The 14,384-nt window shown below is 33.7% G+C and overlaps 3 protein-coding genes across 3 annotated transcripts; 2 read left to right on the plus strand and 1 right to left on the minus strand.

The window, feature by feature from the left end:
• Nucleotides 1-2,810: 2,810 nt before the first annotated feature.
• On the minus strand, nucleotides 2,811-6,472 carry RecQ4 (RecQ4 helicase). The gene has a single exon (XM_040712674.2). The coding sequence runs from the start codon at nucleotides 6,205-6,207 to the stop codon at nucleotides 3,184-3,186; it is 3,024 nt and encodes a 1,007-aa protein (XP_040568608.1). The 5' UTR covers nucleotides 6,208-6,472; the 3' UTR covers nucleotides 2,811-3,183.
• A 642-nt stretch (nucleotides 6,473-7,114) lies between these two features.
• Nucleotides 7,115-7,757, plus strand: LOC121117744 (adenosine 5'-monophosphoramidase HINT3). Its single transcript, XM_040712226.2, has 2 exons — nucleotides 7,115-7,389; nucleotides 7,459-7,757. Exons 1-2 carry the CDS (start codon nucleotides 7,168-7,170, stop codon nucleotides 7,660-7,662), a joined length of 426 nt encoding a protein of 141 aa, XP_040568160.1. The 5' UTR covers nucleotides 7,115-7,167; the 3' UTR covers nucleotides 7,663-7,757.
• Nucleotides 7,758-8,707: 950 nt separating this feature from the next.
• Nucleotides 8,708-14,375, plus strand: Rpn2 (Regulatory particle non-ATPase 2). The gene is made up of 7 exons (XM_040712361.2): nucleotides 8,708-9,524; nucleotides 10,565-10,746; nucleotides 11,501-11,704; nucleotides 11,917-12,240; nucleotides 12,304-12,976; nucleotides 13,032-13,975; nucleotides 14,081-14,375. The coding sequence occupies exons 1-7, from the start codon at nucleotides 9,212-9,214 to the stop codon at nucleotides 14,276-14,278; spliced, it is 2,838 nt and encodes a 945-aa protein (XP_040568295.1). The 5' UTR covers nucleotides 8,708-9,211; the 3' UTR covers nucleotides 14,279-14,375.
• The last annotated feature ends 9 nt before the right edge of the window (nucleotides 14,376-14,384 follow it).

The following is a 14,384-nucleotide window of genomic DNA, read 5'->3' on the forward strand; positions in this document are numbered from 1 at the left end:
TCTATGCCACGTCTAAACTTTTTTCAATTAATTGACATTAATGATAGAGCAAGTTGCCGTAGTGGTCTTAGAGATTATGTCATCATACATTTTTTTTTTTAAATGAACTGTTTATGACAACATCATTTATAGTTAGTCCGATTTTGATTTATTGAGGAACATGGTTATTATTTTAGTTTTATAACGCTAATTATTATCATCAACTTATGAATATTTCTAAACAATCCATAGAGATATAAAATACATAAAAATAAAATCTTTTTTATCTTGCAAAAATATCATTTCATATTTAAGTAGCACAATAAATAGTAAAATTTTAGATTTATATTTTTGGAGGGGAAGGAATAGAAAAAAAAAAGTATCACCTGTATTTTTTTATGTGTCTCGAACTATACTACATAGTGGCCAGTGGGGCAGCTTCCTTCAAGTGGGGGGGGAAGGGGTATTTCTGCATATGATAGCAACACGTAATTATTTCACTTATTAATTGATGCTTTAGAGTGCAGTAATAATAGTAGCAATTAATTATCTCCGCAATGAAGTTGAACAGAAATTATGTTTTTTTTCTCTGTTTGTTTGTTAGTCACCAGGATTACGGCAAAAGTTACAGATCGATTTTGATCAAAGTTGGTACAAAGGTTAAATATAGTCAAAGTAAGATGGTATTAAATTTCAAGAGGTCAAGGTCAAATGTCAAGGCAACAATAAATGTAAAATAAGTATGATCGACCATAACTTTGAAATAAATTGAGATAGATTGCTCAATTTGATTTTAGATGGAGGGACTGCGCTCTACCGATTGTACTTTCTAGTTTCTTATACAATTGTCAATATTAATTGTAGCGCTCTCTGAGGATCTAGAGAGCCTGTCAATATGTATGAAGTAATCTCACAAATCTAATTTAAGTTAATTGAGCTACTAGACATGGCCAAGCTTGTTGATCAATTGCGATATGACGATATTATATCGCTGATCGCAATATCGCAATCGGTCCTGATCTTTATATTGCAACAGAAATAGAAAAAAAATTGCGATCCAATCAATTTATACAAAATTACATAGTACGTAGTAGTATTGTAGATCTCGATCCGGTCTTTGTCTTAAGACTGTTTATTTTTTATTGTTTTGGTCTCGTCTTGGTGTTGACACACCAAAGTCTTGGTATTGGGTCTAATACACTCAGTCTTGGTTTCAAACTAAACATACTGGTCTCGGTCTCGATCCTTACATATGTAGTAGGAACTAATTTTGGCCCATATTTATGAATATGATTTTTTTGGGGCTTACAATTACTGAAGAGGGGTTTATGGTAATAGATTCACTTAACATTACCATTTTTAAAAGAATAGAACTAAGTGTTAGTAGGATTTACAATGTCGTGCATCTAAGTATTCCCAGCAGCGAGCGTTTGTTCTCCAATGCCAATCAGATCCTGAGGAGGACTAGACAGAGGCTGAGAGACGACAACGTTGAGAAGCAGCTCCTATAATGCCACATAAAGGCCTAGAAGAGAAATGATTTCTGTATATATTTTATTATTCGGCGGCAGACTATATTTTAGTTTTTTTCTGCATATATTTTATTTTTCGACGGCAGACTATATTTTAGTTTTTTTGTCTACATATATATTTTTTTATTATTGTAAATAAATACTTTTGAAAAGGGTGTATAAATAGTTTATTTAAGTTAAAAAAGTATATTTACATATATAGGTTTAAAGAAATCGTATATTTGAATTTAATCGCAACTAAATTGATCGGATCGTTGATCGCAATTGACCTTGATCCTTATATTATTATATCGCAGTGATAGCCCCTCAAATTTGAGTAATTTAAAAAATTACTTCTATACAAAAAAATTAAACCGCCTCCAAAATCAATTTAAGGATTTTTTTTCTAAAAAAAGGTCATTAAGAAATTTTTTTTTCGATTTTCGTGTATAAAAAAAGTCATTGAAGTAAAAAAAAATTAATAATTTTTTTCTAAAATCCTGCGGACGCCCCTGATATTATATATAGTCTATATATAATATCAGGGGCGTATAGGTACAAGAATAAATGTTTCCCATAGAATATAAGCTCCAAAACTCTGGTTCTTCAATTGGCGTCTGTCTGTATATATTTATTTGTTCTGTGAACAAATATGAGTCGTAGGAATTTATTTTAGCCGATGTGAGATTTAGTTAACTTTTAAGAAAATGAGAGTTAAGATTTTTTATTAAAGCACTATTTCTTCTCCCTGTTTTCCCAACTTCTAAAAATTACCAAATATTGATGCATGTAGGGTTTGTCAAGAAAACACTTAGTTCTTCTATTCATTTAAAAATGGTAATTTTAAATGAATCTGTACAAATTGATCAGATCGCAATTTTTTTTGTTATTTCTGTTACGATATAAAGATCAGGACCGATTTCGATCATCGATATAATATCCCCATATCCCAATTGGTCGTCTATCAGAAAAAAACTCCGATCAACAAGTCTGAGAAAAACAATGGATATGAGTCAGTGGTCAATGAAATCAGTGATTTCGTCGAAGATTTTATGAAAGCACATCTAAAAATTAGTAATAATGTCATCGAGTTCTAAATTATATAATTTTAAACTTCTGACAATATAGTGATAAAAATGACTCAAACCAAAATTGGTCCTTGTGAATATTAGATTTGGTTGCTAGTCAATCCCAGAAGAAGAATTCAGATTTCGGCACCGTCTAATATTTTAGAAAATACCTGTCTTTTTTTTCTACGCTAATAAATACATTTTTCTTCGATTATAAACTCATTTTTGATGGAATGATGATACATAGGTATTAATTCATTATAATACATTTCAACAAAGAATCTATTGGAATATTTATTAAGCAAAATCACAATTAATTAGCAAATATAGTCAGTAAAGAAAAAAAGAATAATAAAGATTTAAAAATAAATAAATATGCGGTATAAATAATTAATCTACCATTGTTAACTAACTAATAATACTTCTAAAAACATTTCATGCTTGAGTCAAAGCACAATACAATAGATTAGAGAAATTCATATAATATAGATAGATATTATAAATTTAGAAGAAAAAAAACTATGTCTAGTATAGATTGAGTGACTAAAATAACAACAGACAAACAAATATCTAGTAACTTTGTAAGTTCAAGCCTTTTTTAAAAAAGACAAAAGTTAGATAACTCAGGATAAACCTGTACGCATCCCAACTATTTCTTTTGTAGCAAGTCGAAGAATAGCATTAAAGTCTATATCCATAAAAGCTTTCCAATACCCTCGAGCTCGATACCATGTTTGTGCCGGAAAATTAGGGCTAGGAATACCGTGAAAAACTCTTGCTATTGATCTTCCAGTCCAACTTTGATCAGAATAAATGGACAAAAATTGACGAATCTGTTGTCTAATTGGTATTTCATCCACAGTGGAAGAAGAAAGGGAATCTGAAACTTGGGTAGTCTCCTCAGCCTGTTCAGAAAAGTAATCATTGATGTAAGCGTTCAACTTATCACAATTACCATGGTCAAAAGACTCAATGCAAGTTCTCCAGGTGTCATGAGATACGTTAAGAAAAGTACGAAAAGTCCTTTGAAGTTTGTTTATCTCATTTTTTTCCCTTTGAAATATCTTGTCGCAGAGCAAGTTTTGAATGTCATCCAAGTCGTTTTCACTTACATCGTTCCGTACTCGCAGATGAAATCCTGGTTGACCATAATCTATAGTCACGCCTGCATATTTAAGCCTTGCTAAGGCATCCCATACATGTTCACAAGTGACTTGAAGTTCTTTGGCCATTTCTGTTACTCGATAGCTAGTATCAGACGTTTTATTAAGTATAATGTAATCTAGAATTCGATGGTCCGGTACACTATTTCGAATCTTATCAGTGCTTCCATAAATTTGAATTTTAACGACATCACTGATTTGACGCCCGACCCGTATCCATTGTTTCTCATGATTTTCAAGATAGCACATGAGGGTTGTGATGTTTTCTTCAGGCATATCCAAAAGCTCAATGAGCTTAAACGTTGAAAGTACAACATCCCGGTACTCCTCTTTGTCACGAGTAAAAGTCTTGTCATTGAATATACAGCCAACGAATTTTCTCACTATGACTCGATCCACTGAATTTGAAAAAACATGCCTTTTGAGCTCATTGAGATCTTTGCCTTTGGCGTCCATGAATAAGTGACAATAAGACTCATTCTCATCTCTACCAGCTCTTCCTATCTCTTGAACATAACTCTCAAGAGTTGAAGGCATATTGTAATGAACGACTCCTCTGATGTCCGACTTGTTGATCCCCATTCCAAATGCAATCGTTGCTACAATAATCTTTAATTTTCCAGAAATGAAGTCATTATATATTCTTTTCCTTTTTGCATGACTTAATCCCGCATGAAATGAAGAGGCAATTATGTTGTTCTTGGAGGAATTCTCACCTCGTCTTCTCGTTCTAATAATTGCAGCTACACGTTCACACTCTTCTCTTCGAGTACAGTATATTATGATTGATCCAAGAGCACTAAATTTTTCACTATTCAACATTTCTATAAGAGCTTCATCACGACGGAAATCTTTGGAGACAGACATGAGCAAGTTTTTTCTTAAAACAGTTCCCTTGATTATTCCTCCCTCAGAATCAACTTGCAATCTTTCAGCTATTGTAGTAATCGTTTTCTCTGTGGCAGTGGCTGTGAGTCCTAAAATAGTAGTGGCTTTCAATGACTCCCTAATTGCTCCCCCAAGTTGAAAGTATGCTGGACGAAAGTTATGCGACCATTGAGACATACAATGTGCCTCATCGATACAGACAAAGCCTAGACGAGGAATAAACTCCTTGAGTGTTTTCAATTGGGAAAAAAGAGTTTCTGGAGTCATAAACAGAATAGCTAATTTATTTTCTCGAAGGCCATCTTTAATTTTTACCAATTGAGTTCTACCGAGATCACTATGAAACAAATCTGCTTGAATCAGAGTAGGCATATTTCGTAATTGATCTTCCATCAATGATACAAGGGGTGAAACAACAATGGTAAGACGGGAATCTTCTTTAGCAAGAAGATATGCAGGTATCTGATAAATCAAACTCTTTCCAGATCCAGTTGACAAAACAACAAGAGTTGACTCTCCCCTCAATATCCGAAAAATTGCCTCTTTTTGTCCTCGACGAAATTCTGAATGACCAAAGGATATAAGAGCTTCATGAACCATCGTATCCAAATCCTCATCGGACATAGATCTAAGCTTTGAGGTTGCTTCAATTTCTACAACAGGCAGTAAAGGCTCAGGAATGACAATGGAGGAACTCATATCACTCGTAGGGGGAAGCTTGAGATTTTTTTTGGACTGAGATGGTTGATAACTTTTGCCTTTAGATCTAAACTTGCTTTTGTTCGCATTCGCCTCTCTTTTTCTGGCAATGCCTTTATTGAAACGCGTAAAGCATTTTTTCTTCAAATTAATTCGTCGATAATTCTCATTCCAACTGTTCTTTTTAGATAAAAGTTTGTCCTTCATAGATGACTGAACTTCTTGGGTGGAAGGAGAGGGATCTTGCTCCAATCGTGGTCTTTTACTTTGGGGTGTCTCTTCTTCTTCTTCAGAGTCTTGGGGTTTCGTTATGGTTGTAGTGTTGGGTCCGTCTATACGCCTTGTCAATGCTATTGTGGATTTCTCCGATGAAGGAGCCACTTTTAACTGAGACGCGGAGGAGGGGATTTCGGTAAATACATCATTGTCTCCTTCTTCATCCTTCATGTCCTCCTTGTCTTCTTCCGTGTTTTCTTCATCATGTAAATTCCCTATCAAGGATGATGAAGCCCCTCTTTTTTTTCGTTTGAGAGATGTGCGAACCTTTGGAGGACCCAAGGATTGGGAATCTAGAAGAATAAGCGAAGACAGACGCTCAGAGCTTTCTTGCCTCTTGGAGGCCTTTCTATTGGCAGCTACATTCAGATGAGATCCCCATGTGCTGGATGAGGATGAAGGAGGATTCTGGACGACCAAGTCTGGCTTATCCAGGAAATATTGAATCTTCTTACAGTTTTTATAGCAGACTTGAATTTCTTTGGGAGCCTTGAGCAAGGACACTTTTTCACCCCTATTCTTCAATGTAAATTCTTTTTCCCACTCTTTGATCTTGGCCTTGGAGTGACGGAAGGTATTAATAAGCTTTTGACGACGAACACTCTCCACGGATTCCCCCATTACTCATTAGTTGCTCTTCAGTTGGATCATGAAAATGGAAATATTCATATAACATAAAATATTATAAGGAGTTTCCCGCTGAAGAAGAAGAAACTTAGTGATAGACTCAGTCCCATATATCAATTCGAGCTACCAAAAAGTCAAAGTAAATCCAACGGGGCTTTTCCATTTTATTATAGTCTTCATTTGCAACCTCTTATCACAGATTTTTGTAACATAAATCATAATATTAATAGTATTACTAGTAATGTCGGAATATCCCCTTACCCTACTTCCAGATACAAATATCTTTTTTTCTATTTTTCCTTCCCTTAAAACAGTTCCAAAAAAATTAATTTGGAGGCAATGCTAAATTTTATTTGATTTCAGGGATGCTTGTCAGCATTGTTGATGCCTAAACAAACAAGTTTTATAACAATGAAAACCCCTTTTTCCTTAATATTATTAATGAATTAATTAAAGAAACTATATTAAATACTATATTTATTAAGTTATAATGAGAATATAAATATTATAACCTGAGTTTTGATTAACTAACTAATAGATGTTCATCAATAATGTATTTGACTTGCCTATTATTGCTTTGGCTTACGATACATCACTAATAAAAAAATAATCATAATGATCATGTCTTTATCTTTAAGAACTCAGAGATGGATTGAGTTACATATATACAATGTCAATAATTTATTTATGAGTAGGACTACTATCAATAATACCACATATCAAATTGGAGTGAAATCTGTTTCCTTCAAATGCCATATATATATATAATATATGCATGAAGCCAGATTTTAAGTAATTAATCATTATGAAGTACGCAAGTTTTTTCGTAGAAGTCCGACGTTATCAACCTTCCCATCATAATAAACTTTGTTATTGCTTTTACTACTACACTGACACTTATTTACATATTAATATTTATCTATACGATCAAATAACTTTATTTTATACGAAGCGATGGCCCTAAATAGAGCTTCCTGTGTATTTTGTCAAATTGCTAGTAAAACCCTTGAATCACGTATCATATTTGAAGATGGTAATTTCGTTGCTTTCCCAGATAGAAGTCCTGCTGCTAAGCACCATTACCTTATTATTCCAAAAGATCATCATCCAAAGGTGAACCAATTGGAAAAATCACATATCGAAATGCTTCGTTCGATGGGTCGTATCGCTGAGCAAGTAAATAAACTTTTCTAAATTTAATAATTAATACAATATTAGTAAAAAATACATCAATTATATTTCTAGGTTTTGCAAGAAAATGGCGAATCTATCACGGACGCAAAGATTGGATTTCATTGGCCAATTGTCACTGTAAATCACCTTCATATCCATGCCATTTCTCCTGCATCCGAGATGTCTGGAATGTTTAAAAAATTTGAGTTTTCTTCGTTATTCTTTGGGTCCTTGGAAGATGCCATTTTGATGTTAGAAAAGAAAAGTTCTTCATGATTTTACGTACCTACAAGTTCTTCATTATTTATTGTAAATCTTTTTTTTTTTAATATTATCATTATACTAATAAATTTTAGTTTTTTAATACCTCATTCTCGTAATACTTCATTATTTTTCCTTTTTAATATTTGGAAAAGCCAGATACACGAACTTGAACTGTAAAATTTAATGAAAAGTGATTTGACTTGACAAAGTGTTGAAGGACATCTACAATAGTGACTTGGACTTAAGAATACTTGCATGAAAAATGTTTTCAAAATATACAATCCATATAAAAATTATTCCTCTCTTAATTATATATATTTTCACATAGTTTATCTTGATTAATTTTTGACTATCACTCCTTAAAGACATATTTTGATATTTGACTCGGATTCGCATATAAGTGACTTTTTCAATCCACTTAGAAATACATAGTAATTATAATGACCAAGGGCAAAGTTAGGATTTTTAAAATGGTGCAAGAGTAGGGCTTTATTACATAAAATTTGTAAAATGGGGGGGCATTTCTGGAGTTACAAAAATCTATCCCATTGTTCATTCTCTAACTAAGACCATGTAATGATAAATAATTAATAGCATTGAGAGAACTTCATTTCTTAGAAAGACGTTTTGTTCGTAATAAGTAAAAAGTAACTCATTATTTAGTTAATTCAACTATTATATTTTATTTCAGTTGAAGAAAGGGGTATAATCATCGCTTTAGGGGGGCACAGCCCCTAGTGCGCCCTGTAGTGACTACAAAGGTCAAAACTAATATCTAATAACCTACTACATAAATAATGTGTTCATCGTTTAAATTAAAAAAAAAAAAAAAAAAAGTTTATCTGTTTGTATATTTATCAGGGGATAACTAATCTTTTAGGAACGAGCGTCTGCATTCACTGCCCTTATATTAAAAAGATTATGGAAGTACATTGAGTTAGGATTGTAAACCCTAAGCACTAAGCACTTTTTAGCACCGGAGTTTTTGTTGTTGTTGTTGGCAACCAGAACAATATTTTTTATTTTCTCAAGCTATTATCATTATTCTTTCATTCTTAATCAAGGAGGAACATCCAAGTAATGAGTAACAACGTGTGAGTATGCCCATGAAAAAAGAAGATGACTTCATGGAGAATCTATTATTTTAGTTAAACAATGTTGGTCAGTTCATCGACGCATAATAACTCCGGGTATTAATATCCTACAGGTTACCAACCTATTTTTTATAAAAATGTATGCTCACGAGGATTCCGACATTTTTGTCATCTCTATTTATTCAATCCAAGTTTGTCTGTTCGTTGACGCCTAATAAGAAATAACTCCGGTCAATGTCGGGTACTACCGGTAGTATTATTATATTTTCGAGCCTAGAGTTTGATTTGCTAAGAAATGGAGCTATCTCTATTGAGTTTGAAGTACAGAAGAAGAAGAAGAAGAGAGAAAAAAGAAGAGTGAATAGAAAAGAAGCGTAGTCATGTTCAGCTATTTCGGCTTTCGATATCATTCAAAGAACTAAAAGTCATTGTTAGAAGAAATACAAATAGACATAATACAAGTAATTATGCCTACATCATTGAGTTCTGCGGGTGGAATCCTGGCTTTGCTGGAGGAGCCTATGCCAGAGCTAAAGGTGTTTGCTCTCAAGAAGTTGGAAGGGATCGTGGATGAGTTTTGGGCGGAGATCAGCGAATCCATTGGGAAGATTGAAATCCTTCATGAAGAGGAAGAATTTCCTCAAAGGTCATTAGCGGCGCTGATTGCTTCCAAGGTCTATTACCATTTGGGCTCCTATGACGATTCCCTTCACTACGCCCTTGGGGCAGGGTCCCTCTTCGACGTTCACTCTCGATCCCAGTACGTGGAGACGACCATTGGTAAGGCACTTAATGACTACACTGCATATGTCATGTCATGCTAGAGACATTTCAATTAGAGGCTTTGTAGCTGAGATAGCCAAGAATCTTAACTAGAGTTTACAAACTTCATTTTAATTTTTAAACTTACCCATTTGATTTAGACGATCAATTTGGGCTTCTTTATGTGCAATTTGCGGTAGCTCTAAAAGATGAATATAAAGGACTTGCACATAGAAATGAACGATAAGTCGTTGGATAACACAAATGTTATCCACACTCAATTTTAGTGTGGACTTTCCACATTTTATTTCTCAAACTTGAGTCCTGTTTATATTTTTATTAAGTATGAAGAAACATTTACTCATTGAATATCCTGGACAAGAAGTATGCTACATCTTTTAGTCGATCAAATTTAACAGTTAAATAAAATGATTATGATAAATGATTTGTTGATTCAGGCAGTTAGGAATTTAAAGTATGGTTTACAATTTTCCCCACATTTTCTATTTCTATCTAGAAATGCACTTAGCGAAACGCCGCGATTTATAGATTATTGAAGACTGACAAGAAACGGATCTGCAAGCTAAGATTCCTTTACATGGTAATTCTGAAAGTAATTATATTGTTATGGTTCGTGATAGATACAAGAAAGAGCTGTGATACATTATATTACAAATATAAGCCAATTAGAAGCAATCCACTCCACCTCCTAGATCATCCTTTAATCTATGGATACTCTTTGAGAGAAATGTATAGCCTCCTTTACATAACGAGACCTTTCAACCATTGTCAAGATCCACCGAAGTGATAATTGTCCAAATAACTACAAAGAGTATAGATCCTTCTACTCCAATAATATATAATTCGTGTCGCCTCGCTTATTGTTAAAAGGTTGTAAACATTGAATTTCAACTTTCTACTTACCTTGTCTCCAATTTCGAAGTAGAAATAGAAAAGATGACTTAAGGCAAAATTGTAACCCATACACAGTACGATGCAGTCTTGTAATGACCACTCTACGGCTAATATAACTCAATCTCTTATTTAATTTTTTTTAGCTAAAATCATTGACTCGTATATTAGCAAACGTAACAATGAAGAAAAAGTGAATGAAGCACAAGAAGGAGTCGTAAATCGTATGTTTGAGAGATGTTTAGAGGATGGAGAATACAAACAGGCTCTGGGGATTGCTATTGAAGCTCGGCGATTAGATGTTTTTCAACGGGCAATTAAGGAATCTGTAAAGAGATTTTCTATTTTTTATTCTAGGAACATGCTCTGAATTTTCTTTTCTTGCCCAGTGTTAATTTTATCCACTATGACTAGACGAAATGTATTAGTCAACGAATGTTTTTTTGCATGACGATTAATAACTAAGACAAAATACATTTTTTGAATGTTTCGTCTCACTAAAACAAATATTTTCTTTTTTTGATTTGTGGGAAACAACAAGAAAATAAAATTGTTTTTGCTGAACTAAAATTGCGCAGAAAAATATTTTATTACAAAAATTAGACCTCTTAGTCGAAGGTTTATGGCTTTAGCTATTATCATTTTGTTATAATGAGTTCTAGATTTGACTTTTTTGTTCTATAAAAATAATATTTAATTGGTTCTGATAGATCACTTCTCTTAAATACATATATACAGTCAAATCCTTTCTCAGAAACACATATTTTACTTTATAAACAAATTTACATAATATCAACGGTTTAGTGAGACGTTAGGAAATTTTTTAAATCAAACATATTTAAGGGGGGAAAAATGTATATACTTCGTTGAAACAAAGATGTCAGGATATCATCATTGGAATTCAATACAAGAATAGACATAAAATATATATTCTTCATAAAATGAAACAATAATAGCTAAAGTCAGAAATGCTTGACTATAATTTTTATTATCAAATATTATTCGCTAAATTTTCCTAGAATCGTATTTTCTTCCTGTATGATTTCATCTTTTATATATTTTTTTTATATCCACTATTTTAGAATGATGAGAATGGAATGCTATCCTATGCTTTCCGTGTATCTATGACGTTAATTCAAAATCGAACTTACCGTGCTACTCTTCTTAGAGTACTCATTGACTTATATAGAGGTCTTGAAAAGCCTGACTACGTTCAAATGTGCCAGTGTCTCATATTTTTGGATGATCCACAAGCTGTGGCAGGAGTTTTGGAGACACTCTCAAAGGTATGCACATTTACTTTAGCTATGTAAACCAATGGTAAAATTTGATTTATTATTTTCATATGTTTTAACTAGTCAGTTTATTTTATTCGTTGAAAGCTCTCCATTTTAAGAGATATTTTCAAAATCAGTTTAATATTTTTAGTTGGACATCATATTATTTAGGAATTAAAAGTAAAAAAACTCACTTTTGTTACATCCATTTCTTATTATAGGGCTCATCTAATGACGTAATGATGGCTTATCAAATTGCATTTGATATGTATGAGTCTGCTACCCAACAGTTCTTAAATGCTGTTGTACAAGCTATTCGTGGAACATCCCCTGTAACGGAAGCCAAAGAGGAATCAACTGAAAAACCAGAGGCAGTTGAAGAAGACACTAAGATGGAAGAAAGTTCCAAGCCTGAAGAAGATGAACAAAGTTCTAAATCAGAGAAACTCATCAGCATTCTCAGTGGGAAAAAAACTATTTACTTACATTTGCAGTTTCTTATTAGAAATGATCATTCGGATCTTTTGATTTTAAAACAAACTAAAGTGAGTAGTATATTTTACATAAATGTTATGAAATGAGTTGAAATGTAATAATGGTATTCCTAGGATGCTGTACGTGTAAGCATTTGTCATACAGCAACTGTTATTGCAAATGGTTTGATGCATTGTGGAACAACTCATGACTCTTTCCTTCGAGATAATCTAGAATGGCTTAGTCGTGCTACCAATTGGGCAAAATTATCTGCTACCGCAAGTCTTGGTGTAATTCATCGTGGTCATGAAAGAGATTCTCTTTCTTTGATGCAAAGCTATTTGCCTAAAGACTCTGCTAATTCCTCTGGTTATGCTGAGGGTGGTGGTCTATATGCACTTGGTCTTATTCATGCTAATCATGGAGGAGAAATTACCGAGTATTTGCTCAACCAATTAAAAGAAGGAGGATTTGAGCAACTTCGACATGGGGGTTGTTTAGGACTTGGTCTAGCTGCCATGGGAACCCATAGAGCCGATGTTTATGAACAGCTCAAGTACAATCTGTTCCAAGATGATGCTGTTGTGGGAGAGGCTGCTGGTCTAGCCATGGGACTTGTTCAACTCGGATCTAAGGATGCAACCGCTATTGAGGACATGGTAGCTTATGCTCATGAAACTCAACACGAAAAAATCTTGAGAGGATTAGCTGTTGGAATCTCTTTAGTTATGTATGGGTTATTAGAAGAGGCTGACCCGTTGATCGATTCGCTCTGTAGTGATAAAGACGCAATTTTAAGAAGATCAGGTAATTATTCTTCTTCATTTATTTAGAATCGATTAGTTTTTTATCTTATGTATAGGTATGTATACAATTGCTATGGCCTATTGTGGTACTGGGTCAAACAAGGCTATTCGTAGACTTTTACATGTTGCCGTAAGTGATGTCAATGATGACGTGCGGCGTGCTGCTGTAATGGGTTTGGGATTTATCCTTTTCAAAACCCCAGATCATTGCCCAGGTGTCGTTTCCTTGTTATCAGAATCATACAACCCCCATGTACGATACGGAGCAGCCATGGCACTTGGTATTGCGTGTGCTGGTACTGGCTCTAAAGAAGCCATCGCTTTGATCGAACCGATGACGAATGATCCAGTTAATTATGTCAGACAAGGGGCATGGATAGCATCTGCCCTAATCTTAATCCAACATACTGAATTTACGTGTCCAAAAGTGAAAGATTTTAGAGCTCTCTACGCTAAAGTCATTGGTGATAAGCATGAGGATGTTATGGCTAAGTTTGGAGCTATCTTGGCTCAAGGAATTATTGACGGAGGTGGTAGAAATGTTACAGTATCACTTCAATCCAGAACAGGTCATACAAATATGGTTGCAGTAGTTGGAATGTTAGTCTTCACCCAATATTGGTATTGGTTTCCTTTGAGTCATTTCCTTGGATTAGCTTTTACTCCTTCTTGTTTAATTGGGCTTAATAACAACCTTGATATGCCAGTTGTTACATTTAAATCAAACGCAAAACCCTCAGTCTATGGTTATCCTGCTATGCTGGAAGAAAAGAAAAAAGAAGATAAAGAAAAGGTTGCGACTGCAGTTCTTAGCATTACTCACAAACAGAAACGGAAAGATGCCGAAAAGCGAAAGAAAGACGTCGAGAAAATGGAAGTGGATGAAAAGGAGCCTGTCGTTGAGAAAGAAAAAACTGAAAAGAAGGAGGAAAAGAGAAAAGACGAACCACACTTTGAAACATTAAGTAATCCTGCTCGAGTAATGAAACAACAATTGAAAGTGAGTTAATTCGAGTTAACTCGTATCTTATATATATTTGCATATATTTAAAAATAACTTCTCCTAACTTAATATTGCATATTTATTAATTTGTTATTGTTTTAGCTGACTCATATTGAGGATCCAACTAAATATAAAGCATTGAAGGATACTTCAATCGGTGGAATCATTATGATGAATAATCAAACAGGAGAAAAGGACGAAATAGTTGAACCTGTGCAAGTTAAGAAAAATCATGTGGATACTGCTAATGACGGTGATGAACCAGAGCCTCCAGAGCCCTTTGAATATATTGAAGATTGAACATAAATAAATTTTATCCATATATTAATTTTTGTATATCTCTCGTAAACGTAGCAAAACTGAAGACTTGTCCAAATATAAGTTATAAAGTGCGATACATATTTGA

The sequence above is a fragment of the Lepeophtheirus salmonis genome, chromosome 5 (assembly GCF_016086655.4).
Source record: "Lepeophtheirus salmonis chromosome 5, UVic_Lsal_1.4, whole genome shotgun sequence".
Lineage (NCBI taxonomy): Eukaryota > Metazoa > Arthropoda > Copepoda > Siphonostomatoida > Caligidae > Lepeophtheirus > Lepeophtheirus salmonis.